This window comes from Sinohyriopsis cumingii, chromosome 1, assembly GCF_028554795.1.
Source record: "Sinohyriopsis cumingii isolate HCF-2022 chromosome 1, ASM2855479v2, whole genome shotgun sequence".
Taxonomy (NCBI): Eukaryota; Metazoa; Mollusca; class Bivalvia; order Unionida; family Unionidae; genus Sinohyriopsis; species Sinohyriopsis cumingii.
Window position 1 is genome coordinate 122,956,635 of NC_142961.1, and position 24,823 is coordinate 122,981,457.

The following is a 24,823-nucleotide window of genomic DNA, read 5'->3' on the forward strand; positions in this document are numbered from 1 at the left end:
AGATCCCCCACAATATGGTGAAACAGAAGAAAGCTTAGTTCCGAGTGCAAAAACAATCTTAACATTTGAACTAGGGCAATAACTCTACCAAATATTATCAGATGTTGAAGATATAACTTAATTGTGGTGTTTTTAATTCAAAGCTTTATACCAAATATGTTTTCAATCCATGAACTCTTACTAAACTAAAATGAAATTCATGAAAGACTTGACATGAGTGGATGTGACAGGATGAAATGTAAGACTGATGGGACAGGATAAATGGACATAGCTAACACTATATGCCCCTCCAAAATTTTTTAGTAAGGACATAAAAATCGGTCAAAAGTGCACACTGTGACAGCTTAGGGTGTGAAAAGTTAGGTCTTACCTAATCAGACAGCTGGACAAGTCACATCTGGACAAGTCACAAAATGACAGATATCAATATCAAGAATATGATTAATGAATGGAAAGAGTAAATGAGAAACTCACTGCACTTGTAAATGTCATGTACTTCCTCCCCCACTGTAAGGCAGCAAACATCAGATCTTGGACCAATTTTTGGAAAATTATATGGACTTATGATGATACCCACAAAATAATGACCACCTTTGGCAAACCACTCCTGGAAAAAATAGACATAAAAAAACTAGAACTATTAGTAATGAGCACACTCCAAATGGCCCCACTTACTACATATCTGCTCAGTAGGCCCTACTGTTGGATTTCCAGTACTACACACCATGATTTAGACAAGTTATGTCCCCTGATGGGTTTCACCATACAAGTTCCTCTTTGTAAAGCACTTAGAAAGAGGAACTTCTACTACACACCATGATTTAGACAAGTTATGTCCCCTGAGGAACTTGTATGGTGAAACCCATCAGGGGACATAACTTGTCTAAATCATGGTGTGTAGTACTGGAAATCCAACTGATTTTATCATTCTAATGGGGCATGAAAAATATGAATGAAATCTAATATTCCTTACTAAAAATGTGCTGTGGAAACCAAATGAGCTGGGGGCAACCAAGTGCCATAACTCCAGCCAATACGGTCATGGAATGTAGGAAATAAAGCTCATCCAAGGTTTTACCAATACAAAACCCCATATCTAAGCTGGTTTATACCAAAACAAGCCCTGGTAAAGTCATGCTATGGCAACCAAAGTCAAGACAACAGGCAAAAAATGGGGCATAACTCCTATAAATGAAGTCATGGAATACTCAAAGTCTCATCAGTAAATAGCTGCATTCCAAATTTCACTTAAGTCCAAAAATCTTTGGGAAAGTAAAGCTGTGTCAATGAAAGTCAGAGTGTTCGGCAATCAGAGGCAAAGACTCTTCTAAATGATGACAGAGAATGCTCGAAATTGAACTGTGTAGATTTTTATTAACATAAAACTGCTACTAAATATGGTTAAAGTGCCACAATTCCAAGTAAAGTAATCTAGTTGAAACAAAAAGTATTGATGTATGGATTAAATAATATTATTAACATTAATTTGCATTATTAAGCATTTTACTTGGTCTTTTAACTTGTCAAGTATACCAAGAAGGTCCTGTATGTCAAACAGGGGTTAAAGCAATACTATAAAACATGTGATGCTGACCCATGGTCAAACAGTGGTTAAAGCAATACTATAAAACATGTGATGCTGACCCATGGTCAAAAGTTCAGCACTGTCTTAGCTTTACAATAATTCTTTCAAAGTGTGAAGAAATTCATCAGAGGTTTAGGATATATAAGCATGTAAAAAAAACTTTAACCAAAATCTGAATTCAAGGCAAATTTTGCATTACAATAACCTTGATCCCAAGGTAAAAGGGGAAAGCATGCATGTCATAGAAAGAATTATCCTTGCTTCATAATGATTCATGCTAAATATTGGAATTTAACAAGGGATTTAGAAAATGTATATGAATTTTTTTAACCACAACCTTGAGAAGCAGATGATGCTGCCTCCATCCCCAAAATGGACTGCTGTATCTCTTGTCTTGCTTCCCACAAACATAGGCTTGACAAAAATGTGAAGAAATAATCCATTTCTACTGAATTTTTTTAATGACACTGACACACATGAGTTTAAAATTGCCAAGCAAAGCAAGGTAATTACAAACAGGATCCATATATGAATAATGATTTCAAAATATGTATTCAAAAGAAAATGATGAAATGAGGTGCAAATGATATTCTCCCTTAAAATGTGTGATATAAATTAACAGAAATAATACAGTATGTTAGTTTTGAGAAGTGAGTTACTCAAAAATATATAAAGAACAAATTTCTTGTCACCTTAGCGAATGAAGTATTCTTTGCAACACATCTCCATGGTGTCAGACTAGGTCAGTCAGTACACTATATGCACATGACACCATTCAAGTCAGATGTGATCTGTGGACTTTGCCTCTGCTATTGATTCTAAGGAACTAACTTTCAGCTAGATGTGGAATGTTTATGGGACTTTTTTAAACAAAACAGCCAAAATGCAAGTAATTTTAAACTGCTGTTATATATGCAAGCTTAAATATTATTTAAATGCATATGAAAGAGCATAAATATTTTCACGCAGCTTTGCTGGAGTTTTCTTGCTTTACATAATACTTCATAATCCCTCATAAGCTTTTTGAGAAATAAACAGACTGAATATTATTTTTTTATAAATTTTCCCTTATGTAACCACTTTAGAATAACCTTTTATACTCAGTGTCACAGCTTGGACACCAAGGGCAAGGGACACTGTGACCCTATGACCTCCAAATCTGGAGCTCCAAATCTGGAAGACATTATGTATTTCCAAGGGACAAAGTAAAATATCAGAAAAATACTTGAGGCACTAATTTTAATGTAGCTTTAACAATTTTCAGTCATATCGCTACAATGTCTGCAGTGTGGCAGTTTATACTGATGTCTAACACTGGGGCATCATGCTGCAGACATGCAGCATCATGTCCCACCCAGTCACATTATACTGACACCAGGCCGACCAGTCCTAACACTAACCTCTTAATGTTGAGTGCCTAGTGAGGCAGCTGTAAGTAGGATTCTTTTAAGTCTTTCGTATGAGTCAGTCGGGGAACAAACCCATGACCTCCTGCATCTGAGGTGGACACTCTAATCACTAGGCCACTGGAGCGGTGACAAAATAGTGCCATTCATATCCAAGATATTGATCACTCTGTATTACTCATGATTTTTGAGGCAGTAACCTTTCACACAATTTTATTTCCAAATCCTTATTGTGTTTATTTCATACTAGTTTAAGAATTTCTTGATAAAGTTTTGCATAGAAAACACCACTGATTTTTCCTTAACTATCCCATAACCTAATGAGTGAAACAACTGAATCGGTGAAAGTTCTACTGGAGAATTAATTTACAATCTTTTATGTATTTACTGACCTTCAAAGGTTATTAGAGGTGTATGTGTGTGTGTGTGTGTATATATATATATATATATATATATATATATATATATATATATATATATATATATATATATATATAGTATGTTTGCTGTATCAATGACAGATGAGATGTATAAATTTTTCATTATGTGGAAACTAATGAACTTGTAATGAAAAATTATACAAGTGGTATATCATTGATACAGCATAAATACTGACATATATTTAATTTATATCACATAGAAATACACATATCTGCCCTTGAACAGAGTCTAAAATTGACTACAGGCAACTGAGTATTGACCGAGTGAATGAACTCCTTACATCCCTTCCGAGTGTGTCCGCTACTAAATGTAGTTCTGTGCCTTTTGTTGCTATTTACAATTACCTTTGGAAATTAGTATGGAATAGAAACTAAGAGAAATGATGAACCAACAATACATAATTAAATTAATTTACTATATTTATAGTTCTTCTAAGTCATTATTCTGCTTTAATAACAGTACTACCAACCAAAAAACTCTCTCTTTCTCTCTCTCTTCCTTTGGTTGGATTGACTTTAAAAATCTCTCTCTCTCTCTCATCCTCTGGTCGGTTTGACTTAACTTTTACCATCATTCATAAGTCCAGAGACATCATGGGATGACATAAGCGAAAATCCTCTACGCTGTATTTCATTAATTTTTGCCCATATCTTGCTACGATGGTCCAGAGAGAGAGATAGAGAGATGGGGGGAGCGGCCTTTGGACATTTTCATATTTAATTAATAATAATTGATCTTTAGAACATTATGATAGGTTTAAGAAACAACAGCAAAACATTAAATACATTATAGTATGTGTACCATGTAACTGTGAAATTTACCATATAATGATGACAGGGTTTGCAACTTTGTATCATTGATTATATAAACACCATAGATAAATCCCAAGGAAACCATTATGATGAACCATATTCTTGTAGGTTACTTGGTGTAAGTTCAATTTCAAGGTTTTCATCCAGCCCAAATTCTTTTTCTCTCTCACTCCATATTTCTGCATATTTTGTCCCTTATGCATGAGAGAGGAGAGGGAATGGAAAGCAGGAGAGGGAATGGAAAGCAGAAATGATTGCGAATAAATTGTGTACCAGATTAAATTCATTTAGAAAATGGGGATTAATAATACTTTTCATACATGACTAATGATTAATGACTGGACAGCACACAGTTGCAAGGGTGCCATTGGAAGAATGTTTAATTATGTGTATTACTGCGCAATGGGAGGATCACAATTGGATATACCAATAGTATTGGTATATCAACTTGCTTTATACCAACACTTGAAAAGCCATGTAATTTGTAATGTATGTGTATATATATATATATATATATATATATATATATATATATATATATATATAAATAATGCATGAAACAAATTTTTTCAAAATTGACAATATTATGATTCTGACATAAAAGACAAAAACATGAATATGTTTTGATGACTGCATATGTATTTCTCAAGATACAGGTTTAAATATTCATATTTTCTGGATATAAATTTCTGGTTTATTATGAATTTTTTCACAAACTTTACCCCAATGTGCTTCTAACTGTGAAACGAATTGTTAAAGTACATAAATTCATGGAGGTTATACTGTGCAAAGACAATGAACTGTGTTGCCCAGACACGTGCACAGCAGTCCACCTTGGCTGATAAGATTGCAGTAATGACCACTTATGGTCATGAGTATGACGTACTAACTAGATTATGATTAAATAATTGTTGGGTATTTACTGAAAAGTTCATTTTACATTATCACTTGCACTTCAAAAATTCTCATTTAACTCTTATAATTGTCTGTCATCAAATCAGCTGATTCCATCAATAACATGTTTAATTTTCGGTAGTATTTCATTTTCTTTCATAAGTTTCTTCACATAGTGCCAGCATACCTAGCCATGTTAGTATTCATTGGATACTGGATTAGAAACTGAAAGTAGCCACCAGAATTTACCAAAGTGTAAAAAAGATCCTTATCAGTATTAAGTGACCAATTACAGCTAATCAAATTGCAGAAAGAAGTCTCATAACCGTATTTGCTGGCCTGCAAGACTTTTTTACTTTTTTACCAGAAAATCATTCCTTTGTCTTATAATCTGAATTGAATTATATATGGATTTTGTCATCCAAGTTGCTTTATTCTATGTTACATAATTTTTCATATATAAATTTTTTCTCTCAAAAAGTATGAAAAATAAGGTGTAAAACATATTTCATTTTGAGGCAGAGATCGTGTATGAAAAAGTATAGGACCCCACATTGAGTAGGATTTTAAACAATTACAAGATTGTCAGTATTAAAAATTAACTTCCATCAGATGTAATTGTGCTAAAGCAGCATGCATTAGTAATATACCTTGTTTGAAATAGACGTTGTTTAAATTTGATACAGGTGCATTAGAATTGGCAAGTTTAAAGATGAATACCCATGAAAAAGATATTCCATTACAATTTTCTTACAGCACCTCATGATCGAATAAAAATTAGGCCCCATTTTGAGAGAGAGAGAGAGAGAGAGATGTATTGACGATTGTTCTTTTACTAGATGACTGTGGGTATACTCATGTACAAAAGTGCAGTACTGTATTACATTATCAATTAATACTACAAAGTAATGGCACATGTATTTCTCAAGATACATATTTAAATACTCATATTTTCTAGTTTCAGTTACCACTTCCAGTGTTTAAGAATCATGTGGCTTTGCAGTGGTATGTACATGCTAATTAAATATGCTACAGCTTTAGTCAGGTTTTCCAAAAGCTAATACCCTGGCAGACCAGATGAGATTAGTGAGGCTACCAGGTATTATGAATATGGTAGATTATAATGAAAGGAAATGCCAGGTGGTTACTAGTGTAAATTTCTCAACCAGTGACATCTTTTGAACTTGATGACAGGATGAAGGCAATTTAAAGTAACATGTAGCATATAGATAAAAAACAACTGCCACCTAAGAACAGTAAGAGTACAAGTACTTTAAAAAAATAATCTTATTTGTTGGGAATGGAGAGGTAATTATACTGCAATGAAAGTTAGACAGCATGCTAAATGGCATACAGTGATACTTTTAATATTTGTGAAAACAGAAGTTATTATAGTTTAATTCCACACAGCATCTAAAATTTTATCCTATCTGTAACTCAATCAATTTTCAGGTCAGCATCATTATATGTAGGTAAAAGTATATAATATATTTGAAATACTTTGTGTGAAACAAATTAAATACTTTTAGTTATATTTACTGATCCAGACTGGAAAGGTTACCGAGTTACAGATAGAATAAAATTTGTGATGCTGTGTGGAACAAAGTGAAAAAGATGAAGCAGAGGTATTGGTCTGGCATTGTCTTATACTTAGCATCAACTTATATATGGATGAAGGATGGAAAATTTGACAAATTTGCTCATTCGACTCATACTCCACATTGACTTATAGGCTGGCAAATACGGTAATAAAAATCAGAATTATTGAGCAATGGCCCTCTAAGAATAAAATACACCCAAATCTGCTATCATATAATGTACTGGCAGATCTGGAACTTCAGTATTCACATGAAAAAATCAGTAGAACAATCATGGTGGAACCAGTGCTCCTAATACATTACATAACATCAGATCTGAGACTATGCTTCTTGGTGTTGGGTATGTTACAAATGAGAAAATGTGGTAGCCAGCTTAAAATGTCATCTATGTATCAACATTTGTCTGGGTAGCATACCTGAAATTTGAGCTGTGTTTCGATGTCTCTAATGGATGGATTTGGTGCAAATGTGGGATGAGAGTGGTACCATCCCACCACTGACATGCCTGCAGCATCTATTTCTGCCTGGGCTTGAGTCTGAGACACTGAATATACAGAGAAAGAATAGTGTCCATTAACAACATTAAAAGATCTGGAAAATGTTAAACAAAGCTGACCCTTCTATGATAACCCTTTTAAAGGCACAACAAGTCCTTCCAGTATCATATGAAATCCTGAAAAGTAATGATTATCACTGAACAGTGACAGTTGTGTACCAGATATGACTTGAATGAAGAGGAAAGTGAACAATGAATGGACTAGATTTCCCACAAAATCAAACTTTATGAAACTTTTGGCAAACAAATAAAAAACAGTCCTAGGGCAAAATGGGAAACTTGTTTACCATGACATATGAATCAGACGTTTGACAGTGTTTCCATAATTTGTTTCACTTTCCCATAGTTTGTCATCCTAAAACTGACAGCTGGTTCAATATTACAGTTACTGTAACAGTTCTGACAAACCTCACATAGTAGACATGTATCTGTTTCTACCACAGCTAACATCTTCAGCAGCCATGAAGAATGCAAACTGAACAAAATCAGAGATATTTTATAAACAAGGTAGAGGCAAGTGCATCCCAGTTCTTACTTTAATGAAGTGGAAAATGAATGGACTGAGACATCAATATCTATGACATTTTTTTCAAACACATAAAAACTGAACTATGAGAAACTATGCAGCAGCTGATGCACAGTGTAAGGTAAAACTTAATCTCAAACCCAATTAGCACAAATGTGTTTTTGTACCTGAATGATCCCCTAGTGCTTACAATATGAGACCATGCAATCTTGACACCACTGTAAATAATGAGGGAGAAATATGATAATAAAGAATGGCTGCATTTTCAATAAAAATTTAGCCTATGGCAAATCACATAATACTGTTTAGTGCCAGCATATTACTTGTATTAATTTACTATCCTTTATTTCCTTTAAAGTGACACTAAAATCCATAAATAACAAGATGCAAAAGGGCCTGATGTTGCCCCCCCCCCCCCCCCGAGTTGACATGTCCATTTGTGAGTGCAGATTCACCCAGGCATGTAATGAAGTGGAGAAAAAAAAGCTTGGAGCACATAGCTGTAACAATGTTCTTGAATGCTGGTGTGATTTATTTTCTTTCCTCACTGGACAAACCTGAGACTTGAATCCATGCAGACAGAGGTGAGATGTCAGTGATCTGTATAATCTAATGCCTTAGACAACTTAGCAATCCAGGACCCCAACAACAACTGTAAAGCTCGGCATATTCAAAGTTACTTCAAAATATTTGAGAATTTTAATGTATGTATGCCACAAATGTTTAAATGTGGCCAAGTTTCTAGCAATAATTCTCTGTAAATAAATGTATACATTTGGACACAGATTTTCCAATAAATATTTTCTACTTGAGGCAAAACCATTTTCCTGCAAATTATTAAATATATAAAGAAATTTTCAAACCTTAAATGGTATTCATTAGAAATTTTTTAGTGTTTCAGCATAGGTTACATTGTTAATCAGTAGCTGCACCAAAGATGCACAACCACTTTCAATACAGTGTGTGAATATCACTCATACTGAACTAAATTACATTAGATCTTGACAATATAAGCTAATCATATCAAATCGTAAAAATAAATACAGCATTTCAAGTGTTAATTTAACAATATGCAAGATTTCCTCATTAATATGCAGGGATAATATTCACGAAGTCTAACAGAAATCTGATCGGAAATTAAGCCTTTACAGTGTTTATAAACGAAGTGTTTAAGGGTAGATGGATAATGAATGATGCATGAAACAAGATGGATGCAGGGCCATACAATAAGTTCATTTGATCATTGTCCAGGTGAGCTAATAACATGAAAAGGACATCATGCAAACCTTGAAATGGGTAAAATTATAAAATCTAATTTTTAATTTTATGTCATTTGCACTCTTTATTTGTACAATTTAAAAATTTCATTAAAGTTTGCATTGCATCTACCAGCCATCATATTAATTGTTTACAGCCTCAAAAATTCATTCAGATCTTTCATTACCATCCATCATTTCCTTCCTTTTTCACTGATTTGGAGCAAAATGGAAATGAATTTACTTAAGTTGGATTTTCTGTTTTTGAGAGTGTAAAAGGGCCAAAATAGAGCTTTCATATCATGTCATAATAAGTGTGCTTTAATAAAAGAAAGCATTGAAATTAAGATAAAGTAAAAAGTGATGTAAATATATAATTGTAGTACAACCATTGGTAATGACATCATCACATTAAATGTGCTTAATAACAAGAACAATATCATATCTTGTAATGGATGAAAAGTCTTCTCTCAGTGCAATGGATCTTATCTATGATTATGATGCAAAAGGACTTTCCAACCATGGACATTTGGACATTTATTGCCAGCTTGAAAATTAAGGATATTAAAAACCATTCATGAAATCATTCCTGTTTTGTTGCATTTTCTTTTATCAGACATTGTTCTGCATTCTACATCTTTCATTTGCTCTCTCTGACTTCTTCAAAATGCATTTTGTACTTGCATTTTCCATTTCTATCATATGGCATTTATCATTTCACTTGTATTTCATTATAATCTCCTTGCATTCATTCAACATTTTGTTTTTGCATTCATTTTGCATTCCATTTTCATTTGATTGGTAAAACTTCCATTGCACGTTTTGTAGGGAAATACTGGTGTACACCAGTGCTAAACAAAATCTGATATCGTTACGCTTGGGGCCCCTCAAATTTTAGTTCAGGCTTGTCATATATTCCAAGTGAGATGCCTGTCGGGCTTGTTGAAAAAAAATTAGTTTGCCTGATGAAACTTTGATTGCTCTGGTGAAATGCATAAATGTACTTTCAAGATGTTGACATACATGCCATAACGTGGCACGATCTAAATCAGATTACTAATGTCCTACGTGAAAATGAGATCTGATTTTAATCAAATGGAAGCTTTGCTAAAAATATGATTTTGTACTCCCAAACCCCATGACACGTTCGTGTTTTGAGAAAACAGAATTTTCAGTCATTTAAAAAAAAACAATAAAAAAACTTTCAGTCTATGCCTGTTACATGTAGTATGTATAAATGGTAATCTGTTATGATTGGAGCTGATATAAAGCTATCCCTTGGCCAGTTTAAATTGCAGCAATTAAAGGAAAAGAGCTCAGCTGTAAAATCAAAGTTTCACATTAACTGGCTGATAACAGCTTGTGAGATGTGTTGACAGTTGCAGTAGGTGAACCCACTGTGCTAATTTGCATCGGTAGGATCAGGAAGTGGAAAAACACATTATATGTAAATAAAAGAAATGATAGATGCATGTAAAAGAACAAAAGTTATTACATATTACTGTTTTGAACGAGAATGTTTAAACCTATGTATTAAATTGTGAATAGCGACAATATTTCTTTGAAGTTGGATTTTACTGCATATATAGAACGAAGAGCACGATCATTTCAGTTATGGGGATAGAGTTCAAGCGTAATTCATTTTTATTAAATTTATATTCAAATTATCGCAACGTTGTGTGAGAATATTAAAAAAGGGGAAATTCTGGGAAAATTGGAATCCGGCATACCTGTCAACTTTTCAAAAGCCAAGTAGAGAGAACAACAAATATAATAGTGAGATTGGGACATAAAATAGGGAGGTTTTTACATGGCATTTCTTTAAGTGCCGGTTTCAGTAAATATTGACCGATCTTCCAAATCCAATAAGGATGAAATTCTCAAAGGATGTGCCAACTGTTTTTCCCATGTTTTATATCCCAACTTATATTCTTAGGTTTAACTCTTAAGGCATGTAACACTGTTTACTAAATAAAATATTTACTCTGAATTAGTTCTTTGGGGGCACACATACTGCATGATATATTTTGTTGTATTCCTACTTTTAATTTAATCATGGTAATTAAAGTTTACATATAGGGTAGAGGAATGATAGGTGTTTACTGGCTGAGTTTCTTAGGCGGAAATGGAGAAGGTGATTTTTTGCAGAGACAATTACATAGCATTCACAGTGACCATTCATGGCATTGAAACTAATTGGTGACAATTTTTTAAAAATAATATTGCACCGTTGTAGGGGTTTAACAAATCTGAAATTTACGTGAATAATGTGTAATCTTAACATTCTATTTGCTGAAGAAAACAAAATTTGTAGTGTGATATTAATTATTTTGTCACAGCAGTATTCAGAAGTGATATAATAGAATATGGCATCTGTGGATTGCATATAATATATTTATGTATGTTTGTTTGTTTTTTTGATAAATGAAAATTGACAGACATAATGTAATAATCAGGAGATATTATGAGATCAGGAGGTAGGTGTGGAAATAAATAAAAAATCAGGAGGTTTCTCCTGGCTTGAGAGTTGACAGATATGAACTGTCCAGGCTTGTGGAATTTCAGTTGGGGCTTGTGAGTTTATTTAAGTTGTCACCAGCGCAGGGCCTGTGCCTAAAAATATTTTGTTTGAGCCATGTACACTAAAGGTTTCCACTGAACATCACAGGTGTCTTTGCATAAGCCAGTTCTTGACTCAAGAACAATGTTCTGATGGTTCTTGACACCCCAACATGAAGAACATATTGCTTCCAAACTCCACTTAAGTAGACATGAAAAGAACAAAGATGACAGATGTGTCACTTCATGTTCCAAGTTTAACTTTAGTTGCTAAGATCAGCACACACAAAAACTTCAGACACTGTATATATGGCATTTGGGCAAATATTCCAAAAATGCCTGAAGAAAAAAAAAAGATAAAGGTATTCTTATTAAATGTTGGTAACATACTAAATCTTACATTATATTGCTGCTTTTCCTGTCAACAGAATATGATTTTAAAAACATCATTATCATCTAAAACTAATTTTAAACACTAAAACAAAATAATTCCCTCACCTGGGTCCATTTCACACTGCATGCCTGTACTAAGACTGTTGCATGGGGTTGCCATAGTGATCTTCAATGTACCCTGTTCCTGACAGTACCTGCCTCCTAACATTCCAATTACCTCAGTCTTAGAGATATGGGCATGCATGTCCATGACCATTAGGGCTATTCTGTCTATTCCCACTGCAAATGGGGGCTGTTTCAGAAATAAGTATTAATTAAGCATAACACAAAATTATAATTCAATTTATGTAAGTAATCATGTATAAAGTGTAATATCTATGGTAACATTGGCAAATTAAAAGAAGGAGGAAGCTTGCTCATTTACATTAAGAATCAATTGTTTTTTTTAATGTGTGTGTGTGTGAGTTGGATTTTTAACATAGCTTTATAAAAAATTCAGTCATAACGCTATGATGTCTGCAGTGTGGTAGTTTATAGTGATGTATAGCACTGGGGCATCATGCCACAGACATGCAGCATGATGTCCCACCCAGTCACATTATCCTGACACCAGGCCAACCAGTCCCAACACTAACCTCTTAATGCTGAGCGCCAAGCGAAGCAGCTGTTAGTACCATTTTTGCAAGTCTTTGGTGTGACTCGGCCTGGGTTCAAACCCACGACCTCCCCCTTCTGAGGCAGACACTCTAACCACTAGGCCACCAGAGCGGTCATATCCAGAACATACACATCAAGAAAAGTCTGCTGATGAAAATTATAAGGCAAGATTACTTTATATCCAGGAGGATTAGCAAAGGATTAGCAAAAAGATTTTAAATATGGTCATTGTGGCAGCATATTGGTCATCCAATTGGCATCATTTTCACTTGAAACCAACTAGACATTGAAATATGTTTTGCAGTGAAAACCCAAAGTATTAGCAATAACAAGTTTTCAAGATGGCTGCAGTGGTGGACATACTAGCTATATGTCAATATGACTTTCCATTCTGGAGGTAGTAGTAATATGATTTTCAAGATGGCCAATGTGGATGCTTTATTGGACATTAGATCGACCCCATTTTCATTTAGGACCCCAACTAGACATCCCAAGAAATCTTAGTGATATGACTATGCATTCAGGATAAGTAGTGATAGCAAGATTGGTGGCCATACTGGATGCCATCACAGCAACATATTCAATTAGGAACGACTAGTCCATGGAATGAATGTGCATGTGTAAAGTTTCATAGCAATTCTCCAAATAGTTTAGGAGAAGTAGCAATAACAAACTTGTGGTAATCCATGTACAGATGATGGCAAGGATCCTGAGTTTGTATTTTGTAAAATAGGTATGCCGCAAATACTACCAAATTAAAAGAAAGAAAATTGCATAAATGGCATGAAAATGTAATCAGTCATCCACATAAACATACAAATATGTATATCAAATACCATTCATCTACTTCTTTGTGGATTTTGTTCGTGTGTGTTAAAAGGTTATTTTCCCCCAACAAATGAAAAACATTTAGAAATATGTCCAAAAAACTTAAACTATGATGTAATGGTATAATATTCTAAACAACCCATATGTAAATATAAAAAATATTTTCAAATTCAATTTAATAGTCTACATTAAGTTGTTATTTCTTACAAGAATAAGGTCATAAAAGCTCAAGTCCAAAAATGTATAATAAGTGAAAAATTACTATAAAGGTCATCTGTATATAAATACAAAAAAATCAGCTAAATTTTATTTCTGTTGAGTTGTTTTTGCTAAACTGTGCTAACAAGGTGCTTGTAAAAAAAAAGATCTACATCCCAAAATATTTTAAAATGTTGAAAAATTGTTGTAGTGAAAATCTTATCTAAATAAAGACACAAATACACATATACAAGCTAGATTTTATTTATCAGTACTGAATAGCTTTTACTTAAATCTTGCCAACAGTTCGTTGGGACAACACGATTGACATGACTAAATCAATTAGCCCCCAGTTGCTATAGGTGCATATACATAATAATAATTACCACTCTATATGCTGTGAAAGCCTGGCATGGCACTAATTTAAAAGGATCGTATACAGTTCTCATCTGCTTGGTAATCTTTTGCTTCATTCCATCTGCTTCAGTTTTATCAAGATGCTGAAGAGGAAAAAAAAGCATACTTTTTCAATGTGAAGCACAATTATACATCATACCCACCCACCCCCCAAAAAAGAATGACATATGACCATTTATTATCCCTACGATTTAGCATCAAATGCTTGAATATGTGATACCTTCCATTACCACATCTTCTATACCATTTAGTGGAAATATTTTTAAAAAAATTATATTCATCTTGTTTATATGGTAACAATTAACAAACCGGGTATGGTACTTGGTTCCCTCCCCTTAGAAATTTCAAATATCCTTTTGACAATACTTTATAATATGCAAACATAGATTGAAGACTCATAGAAAAAAATGACTTTCAAGAAAAAGAGGGTGGGGTGTGGAATATGTGATAAACAAGAGACCCAAGTGAAACTGACATCACTCACCTAACATCTGCCTAATATCCAAATACCTAGTAAGTGACTTTAGTTGTGACAAGCATTTTAAGGGTGAATGGCTGAATAAAAATTGTATACTATGCGGAGTACATTTTCATGTGCATGATTTTAAACAAGTTTTGAGCACTTGAGAATCATTGGTCTCCAAGTGGGTGAATTTGTACAATGATACTGCCAAGATATTTTATAATACAGAATAATTTAAATACCTGGAATCTTTTCTAGTGATCCAGAATTGTTGATTTCATGCATATATAGTGGCTATATAAAGGAATTAAATTACGGAGCATTTCATTCTTCAGGTTTAGTTCAGTTTTGTAAGAGTTACATGAGGATTTAGGTTTATTTATTAAATGTAGAAACTTCAGAATGTAAAACATTTATTCAAAACAGATAGTACCTTGCTGGATTATTGTGAAACATTCAAAGATCTGGATAATTCTACTTTCACTGGATTTACCCCAAAGTTAAATCTTTTTTTAATATCAGAACAGTTATTCTTCTGTGGTGTTAGCACAAAAAAACTTTCATTCGGAATACTTTTGGAATGTTTCTGGATTACAGTGAAACTAACAGTACATTTAGGAAATATTAAAGGAATACATACAATTGTGTCAGTTATTTTTAATTCTTTCACTTTGTTTGATTTTATATTTTAGGGAAATAAATTTATTTTGGAATATTAAATGCAAGTTGGGTTTTACAATGTCTTGTTACATAGTTTAAGCCCCAAGGACATTTAAAGGAAGTAGCAATAATAAACTTGTGCCAGTGGATGAATAGATGTCAGAGAGGTGGACAGACGGACAACTGTCCATCACAAAATCTCTTTTGGTCTATGGCTAGTAAAGCTAATTCTTGCTTAAATAGCTGTAAATTAATATTATCAGAAAGCATCTCCATCGGAGGAAACAAAATTCACATATTAGATTTTAGTTCCAAAAAGTAAAAAGTGTAGGCTATTTACCTTGGCCATAGAAAGTGCTACAGATTTACAAAAGTCCCACGTCTATTTCCACAAATCTCCAAAAGCCACATAAAAATGGAACAATTATTCAATTAGCCTATAATGTTAATAGGATGTTTTAGAAATTAATTTTCAAACCTGTATTGTCCGTCCTTCCAGTTCTTTTTCATCCACCCAGAATCCATCAGCATTCTTTATTCTTCTTTTCCTTGGTCTCTGTATGGAATTTAACATTCATACATAAATAATTGTTATGTCTCTATGTTCTAAAACTAAGTAACAAAAAAGTTTCTATCTGAAGTCCCCATATATTAAGTTCAAACTGACTTCCAGTTGTATTTCAAATAAGTCCAGGATTGTGGCTATCTGCTAAAAGTCTTATGATGTATCACAATATAATCCAAAAAAGTTCTTGTCTGAATTCACTATAATTCCAAATTAATGTTCTTGTCCAAGAATATTATTGATGAGCGCTTTGTATTTCTATTGAATAATAATCTGAATAAATAATTTTACCCAAATGAATATCTGAACACAACAATAAGACTCATTTGGCTTCAAGATGTTAAGACAGGAATGAGTAATTATTCTAGTACAAAACATTATCTAAAAAACTATATTAAAAAATACACAATAACAGAACCAGGATGAGGGTCAAATGTTCATTTTAGAACTATCTAAGCTGTCAACAAGATAAGGTCTATTACTAAAATTATAATAAAGAATTTGGCAAACATCAAGCATACTAGGTTTTTCCATGAGGGTAGTAAGAATTCCTAGACTCAGATTAAGATAAACATGTTTACTTCCATTGGTAATAATCTTAATATTTAATCCATACTCACAGAGAAATATTAACTATGTATTATGTTGTTTTCAAAATCAACATCCCTAGTCTGGTACACCATAAACTTGATTTTGGATTAAGGTCAATTACAAAATACAATTATACATAACATATAATCATGGAGAAAAATGACAACAAACAATACAAATTAAATATACATAATGTGAGTATGTGAGAAAGCTTGCCAATAGCTTCTTGTGGGTTGGTGGTTCTTTCCAGGGTTTTCCTCCACCATTTATGAAGGCCGCCATATATAGCCTATCTTGTGCTGAAAAATGGCGTTAAACCCAATAACAACAACAATATATAAGATTTTACAATATAATTTGTTCTAAGCAAGAAATGAACCCATGCCATGAGTAACAACATTTATTACTAATGCAAAAGCACTCTAACCCACTTAATCAAAGAGTCAGAAAGGATGGAACTGGATCAAAGGCAAGAATCTGAGGCAAACAAAAACTCACTTTCAGGTAAGCGGAATTTAGCACTCAGCTTTATGTACAAATCCAATAGATTTCTATTTAGAAATGCATCCTCCTAAAAAATATACTGCATCAACACACAGTCAAGTGGGCAAAGCGATAAAAGCCATTTTCTTGTGGCACAGGTTTAATTATAAAAAAATGATTCAATTAAGAAAACCTTCATATTCTTTATTAATGCTGAACTAAACTGCATGTATACAAATTTTAAAATTCTTGCACATTCTTGTGATATATGAAACTTTAGATAAACAGATGCCATTTTCCCACCATGTATTGATATTACCAAAAACACTGCCTACATCAAAGGCAACCATTCTTAAATAGAAACCAAACAAAAATTACTAATGATCTATATAAACTGTGGCATATTTTCTAATTGTTAAGGTACCCTTATCATTATTCTTTCAAAAGCTATAATAATGGCTTGAGAAAGGAATTTTTATTTTAAATTGTTTCTCTCAAAATATTTTAACCAACCACATTTACATTAGGAATTTTACATCCATTACATCCCAAATCCAGACCTCCCCAAAATACAAAAAAACCTTGTCTTTCCCATCTCTATGTTATATAGCCTATATAAAAAAAATATCTATGGGAAGAAATTCTTCTGAGATACTACTGTACTTACCTCCCTGTTACCCTCTAGATGGCTACCTGAATACTTTAAGTTTATCAAATTGATGCTTTGTCCCAAAACCAGGCCTGCTCGAAAGATTAAAAAAATTGTTTTTGTATAGTCTATATACTACATAAATGGTGTCTGCTGGGCAAACGGCTTTTCAACCTGGGGACAACCAAGAATTTAAAAAATGTTCTACCCCTGTACAACATTTATATGATACAAGTCACCAACTGAATGGATCCCTGTTAAAGCCAGATATAGACAAAAAGCATAAAAAACATGAATACTTGTACCATATTTTCGGCCTTCAATATCTTGAAATCAGGAACTGCTTTTGGACCCCTTTCCTTGATCCCAGGAGAGACAACTCTACCTGGATTGTTGTAAGCAGCTTGTTCTGTAGAGAGTAATGGAAAATGGAACCTTCAATGGACATTTAAGTTAGACTGTGCATCTAAACGCAAAAAATGTTTTCTTTCAGATGTTGGTATCCTGTGTGTCAAGAGTTTCAAAGGTAAGAAGAAAACTGTGTATAACGCAGAAAGTACAACGACTTTTACAAAAACCATCTTAGAATGTCATCAGTCACTAGGAGACCAGTGTGTGAATACAAAACTGACTGCTCTATATGAATTTATCAAGAAAACAAGGACTACTCATTAGCAGATGATTCTGTATCATTTTCTTGTAAAAATATTACCCTGATGAAAAGTAAATATCATATATAAGTAATAATTATATGAAAATAACATAAATGATTGTGGGAGCTTTTATGGTTTGTAAATGTCACACAAAATATGCTTTTAATGTGTCTCATCAAATGGCAAAAACAAGACATACTTGATTCTTAAGGTATGTTTACATAATGATTCACACATAAAATAATGATAAGATTGGTCAGCATCCAAATAACAACAGTCTGAGTCATGGTTGGTTGCAGACAGGTGAAATTTGGCAATTCACTGATTTTAAATGAAACTGACCATTGTATTACGACTTATAATTGCTGATTAAGACTGAAAATAAGGGGAACAAAATGCTTAAATTTTGTTTCCCATTCCTGAGAATCTTACCACAACCAAAGTTGATTACTCCAGTACTTTCAAGGTACCCATGTATTCTTCCTATACAATTGACATCACCACAGTTCTTTAGTCCTGGTCGCACGGACGTTTTATTAAGGTAATTTGGACGACATTTCTTCCTGTAAAATGGAAAAATCATATCAATTTGCCAAAGTTTGTTTTAAGCAGGACCAAATAAGGGTCAATTCTTTCCTGTGATGCATTAAATTCTGATTTCAAAACGGTAAACTATCGATTACTATATAGGTTTGAATTAACATTACATTTACCCTTTACTTGTATGTTTATAAAATTAATTAACTACGCTACACACTCAAATTTCTTTGTCAATTAAACTCACTACAACATGAAATTTTATTATCTGTTATGACCCTTGCATATGTTCCAGGTACATGTAATGATTAAATGGTGCAGTTACAATTCATGGTGACCAAAACTAAAACTAAAGCAACTACAATGACTTTCCATTTCAAACTACATGCCTTGTGAATATTCCTATTTTTTTAAAACATCAGCAAAGACCCTTTACCCACAACCAGTAACTTTCCCACGACCGTGACCAGACAGTCATAACCCCAGATTTGCTGTATCTGTCTCTCCATTATGACTGCTTTGAGAAAGTACTGTCCAAAAAATTTCTCATACTGTTACAGTAAATAAATTTAGTGTATTTTTACCTTCTCATCCCCATCCCTGCAGAAAGAAGTCAGAAATAGTAAACCACATGTACATGGTTACCATGTATGTGGGGAGACTATCCCTTCTGCTAATGAAATATAGTCTCTCAAGAAAGATGGTGTCTCACTGGAGGTCATTTCCTTGCAAAACAAATGCACTGAATATATGGTCATTCAAGATAAGAGGGATTTGTTAGCAGTAGTCTTTCCAGACAGGTTTTACTGTATACAAATGCAAGGACAGCAAACATAAGTCAATGTTGTTCAAAATCAGTAATACATTATAAATATTCATAATAAATAAATACAGTACCATGAGTCCAGAATATAATTTCGGATTCGGAGGTATCTCTGTGGGGTCTTTGAAGGACGGCCATCAAAAAATTCTGAGTGCACTTCTTTTTCCTCAGGTGAGATAGTGTTATGATCCAGATATTTCTCCTCCTGTGGGATGGGGAATTCAACAACCTCCCCGGAGTATGTGACTACAGCATTGACTGTAAATTAATTAGTTGTTTTTAAATAAGACAATTCTATGGCAAAGGATGATTTTAAAGAAACAAGGAAGAAATTAAAATGACAAGCTGCAAGAAAGTCAATCCATAGATTTTTTCAACCATGTAATCTATGGGAGTTTATATCAAATCTGAAGAGGTGACTATGTCCCATATAATTTCCATGATTGACTTGATATTTACTCCTATGGCCCATCTTATTTCAATGACAGACTTGATATTTACTCTTATGGCCCATCTAATTTCAAAGACTGACTTGGTATTTATTTCTATGGCCCCTCTAATTTCAATGACTTGGTATTTATTCCTATGACCTATCTTATTTCAATGACTGACTTGGTATTTAATTCTATGGCCCATCTAATTTCAATGACTTGGTATTTATTTCTATGGCCCATCTTATTTCAATGACTGACTTGGTATTTATCCCAATGGCCCATCTAATTTCAATGACTGACTTGATATTTATTCCTATGGCCCATCTAATTTCAATGACTGACTTGGTATTTAATTCTATGGCCCATCTAATTTCAATGACTGACTTGGTATTTAATTCTATGGCCTATGTAATTTCAAAGACTGACTTGGTATTTATTCCTATGGCCCATCTAATTTCAATGACTGACTTGGTATTTATTCCTATGGCCCATCTAATTTCAATGACTGACTTGGTATTTATTCCTATGGCCCATCTAATTTCAATGACTGACTTGATATTTATTCCCATGGCCCATCTAATTTCAATGACTGACTTGGTATTTAATTCTATGGCACATCTAATTTCAATGACTGACTTGATATTTATTCCTATGGCCCTTCTAATTTCAATGTGCATTATAATCATGGTAACGCACATTTAAAAGAAAATTATTCTGGAGAAATTCTTGTCATGAAAGGTCTTACTATATTTTTCTTCATTTTCTTCACTTTTTTGGAGATAAATTTGAAATCAGAGATATGAGAATTTTTATGCAGAAAGGTAATTAAGATCAGAGTAAACTAAATGATCTCACCTACTGGAAACCAGGATTTAGTTGAACTCCAAAGATATTATATACTTCTGAGAGAGTGATATGTACCAGGTGAAGTTGTTTGCATTTGCAACATGCACAATGAAGAAAATGCTGCCATACCTCTCTGTTACTTCCATGTACTGTGACTAAAATTTCTTTACACAATGTACTTGTGGAAACTGTACATAATCTAAGCACAGAGCTAACCAAAACTGCTGTTCCCATGCGCTTGAAAAATCAGCCTAATTAGTCTAGAAGTACACTATCTTTAGCAGTTATTAAAATAGGGGAAATTTGTTGGCTAGACTAGACAATAATAACTTCTGAAAGTGCAATGAATGAATTACAAAATATATAAAAAGTAAAAAAAGTTAACAGCTCTTTTTTTAACCATTTATCTTTGAAGCCAATTAGGTGAAAATAACCAAGCAGAGCTAGCAGTTTTTTTTATAGTTACACATCATAAGTATTCTCAAGCTGTATACTCTATAACCCATAGTACACCCATCAATCATGCACCAAAATAAAGGGAAAAAAAGTTTCTTTTAACAGTGCATAAGATATGCAAGGTCTTTTTGAAAATGGCCAGGATAACCAGTTTGGAAAACCTGGGAAATTCATTTTCTTTACAAATCTAACCCACAGCAAAAAACCAAACTATAGAGCACCACCTAAATTATGAAAAGACTGTCTGATTCACAACACTATAAATCCTCTAATGTAACCAGAGATCCAAATAGGCATGAGTATGCTTACCTATATGACATCTGTCTAACAGCTAAATGCAAGAGCTGTTGGCCAAGAATTGAGGCAGCAGGATACCTTCTGAAGAAAAAGTTTTTCCCATGCTGTTAATAGCATGTGTAATGAAAGCAATTGTTTCAAGGCTTCTTTAGTTTTTACTTCTTCACTCACCTGATGGTACATCGGTATCATTGATCCAATACTGAAAGACCTCCATGCCAGGACACTTTCTGTTAGACTTGGTCAAATTCTGTTAAGCAGCTTTCTTGAGTCAAAGTGTGTGTGCGTGTGTGTGAGATTTGGATTTTTAACGTAGCTTTAACAATTTTTCAGTCATATCACTACAATGTCTGCAGTGTGGCAGTTTATAGTGATGTCTAGTACTGGGGCATCATGCCGCAGTCATGTAGCATGATGTCCCACCCAGTCACATTATCCTGACACCAGGCCGACCAATCCTAACACTAACCTCTTAATGCTGCGCCAAGCGAGACAGCTGTTAGTACCATTTTTTATAAGTCTTTGGTATGACTCGGCCAGGGATCAAACCCATAACCTCCTGCATCCAAGGCATACACTCTAACCACTAGGCCAAAGGAGCAGTCTGAGTTAAAGTAAATGTCTTTTTTGTGTTTAGTAAGGATGGCCATATTTGATGGCAAATCAGCATCATTTTGTATACATGTGAAAGACCTTTAAGATAGGACACTTTCTGTCAAATATGGTCAAAGCTACCTTTTAAAAAGAAGTTATTAAGCTGCCACATCTGATGGCTGATTAGTATCATCTGAATAAATGTAAAGGCACTTCATGCCAAGATGCATGTCATATTTAGTCAAATTCAGTTGAGTGGTAATTTAATTAAGAAGTTGATTAAACACTTAAATATTTTTTTTTAAATGCTGGCAACATTTGATGGTAAATCAGAATCATTTGTACAAATCCGAAAGCCCTTCATGGTAGAATGTCTTTTGTCAAATGCTGCTGAGCAGTTTCTAAAAAGAAGTCACATAAAGAGTCTTTTATTTTTCAAATGGTGGCAATATTTTAAATGCAGACTGACATCAATTATATAAAACTATAAAGGCCTCTCTACCAGGATGCTTTCTGTCAAATTTGTAAAATTCAATAAATAAGTTTTTGAAAAAAGCAAATTCATAGATATTCTATGATTAGTAATAGTGGCAATATTTTACGATGAAAAAGTCTTTTGTATAAAAGAAAAAAAGCTCTCTGTACCAATCAGTCATATTTGGTCAAATTCTGCTTAGCATTTATTGAGGTGTTAAATTAAAGGTTTTATGTTATTTCTTAATCCAGTCAAATTATGTGGATTTTAGTACAAGTCAGTAAAATGTTTCTGTTTTCAATAATGGCAGCCAAATTTAGTTGTGGATTGGCATCATTTGTAGAACAGTGAAAGCTATCTATGCCAGGATTCCTCTCATCAAATTTTGATGTATTTTTTGAGAAGTCAAAGTTTTTTTTAAGTTTTAGTAATGGTGGCCAATAAATGAAGGTGGATTGGTGTCATTTTGTACAGAAATGAAATCCATCCATGCCGGGTTGCTGTCAAAGTTGGTCAAACTATGCTTAGCAGTTTTTGAAAAGCTGCTTAAAGAGTTGCCTATTTTCAGTAATGGCTGTCATTTTTGATAGTGGATCTGCATCATTTGCATAAAACTGAAAGCCATCAGTGCCTGGATGCTGTTAAATTTTGGTCAAATTCTGTTGGGCACTTTTTGACAAGTCAATAAAGGTTTTTCTGCTTTCAGTAAGAATGGTCATAATCAGAACTCTAGAAATTCAGGTAAATCATGGACATTCTGTTGTTCCTCTTTTCTAAGCTTATGCATCCTATGGACCCTCAATTCAATAATTAGCCCTCACTATTCAGAAAATGTTCGATCCAGCTGATAAACATTTTCCCTAATATGTTAAAAGGAAACAAAAGCCCTACTGTGAAAGAGAAATAATACAAAGAAAAGAAATTAAAATTAAACATTCTCATATCACAAAAGTGAATGAAGATAAAATTATGAATGAAATCAAACAGTAGCAATAATTATAGTCTGTAAGATTTTTTTTTATAGCACACTTTATTAATTTGCCTTTAATGTCACCTGATCCCTACTCCCTTGTTTTCTTATCAGGACGACTGATAACTGGTAAGAGAAAGTTAAGGGTTCCATGTGTCAAAGCCTTACAGAGAACTCTGCATATATGATTACAGAAAGGTATCATCTGAACAAATTTAAAGGCTATTTATGCCTGGATGCTTTCTGTTAAATTTAAAGCATATTTATGCCTGGATGCTTTCTGTCAAATTTAAAGAATATTTATGCCTGGATGCTTTCTGTCAAATTTAAAGGATATTTATGCCTGGATGCTTTCTGTCAAATTTGATCAGATTCTGCTTAGCTGTGTTAGCAAAGTTATTTCAAGTTTTTATACTTTTAATAATGGTGGCCATATTGGATGATTGATCAGCATCCACTTAACAAATCTTAACAGCAATGATGCCAGAATGCTCCTTACAAAGGTAGGAGAAAATTGGTAAAGCAGTTCATTTTATATGAAGTCGTACACAGCAAATGTGAATGGGTAATGCAAACAGATGATGCATGAAAGGCAATGGATCATACCATGAACTCACTTGACCTTGTGGCTGGATGAGCTAAAAACATTGCTTGAAATACCTATAATACTGTGAATTAGCCATGGTTTGTTTATGGTACCTAAAAATGAAAGAGGTTCTGCAGGACAGTCTAACAACATGATGGTATAGTTTTCTGCTTGTCAAAGACTAGACAGAAACTACCAGCATATCAAATTTTGACATACAGTAATATTATTAATTTTTTTTTAATGAAAACAGGAATCAATGTTACAGCAGATGATACATGACTTTTAATAACCCTAACAACATCTTGATATTGCAAACAATGATGCCTCCAGATTTCTGCTGAAACAAGATTGGAATTCCTAGAAGGTATAATGGTACCACTTGAACAACCCTGCAGAGCTTAATGTGTTGAGAACATTGTATTTGGAAATAAACAACAAAATTAGCTGTGATTGGTGCATCATGAAAGAGCTGTAGTTTCTGTCAGGCTTAAAAAAGTTGTCTCTTGGTAACATGTGTGATTATGATAAATCTAGACCGACCGCTCTGTTGGCCTAGTGGTTAGAGCGTCCGCCTTGGATGCAGGAGGTCGTGGGTTCAATCCCTGGCTGAGT

General features: G+C 33.6%; 1 protein-coding gene across 1 annotated transcript in view; it reads right to left on the reverse strand.

Moving 5' to 3' along the window:
• Positions 1-24,823, reverse strand: part of LOC149807788 (histone H2A deubiquitinase MYSM1-like) — a 44,163-nt gene that overhangs the window by 6,749 nt on the left and 12,591 nt on the right. The window contains exons 7-14 of the mRNA XM_089970612.1: positions 19,625-19,808; positions 18,623-18,753; positions 17,843-17,946; positions 15,728-15,805; positions 14,096-14,209; positions 12,132-12,318; positions 7,153-7,280; positions 475-607 (exon numbers count right to left, since the gene is read on the reverse strand). Coding sequence (XP_089826738.1) covers positions 475-607; positions 7,153-7,280; positions 12,132-12,318; positions 14,096-14,209; positions 15,728-15,805; positions 17,843-17,946; positions 18,623-18,753; positions 19,625-19,808 — 1,059 coding nt within the window. The remainder of the gene's footprint in view (positions 1-474; positions 608-7,152; positions 7,281-12,131; positions 12,319-14,095; positions 14,210-15,727; positions 15,806-17,842; positions 17,947-18,622; positions 18,754-19,624; positions 19,809-24,823) is intronic.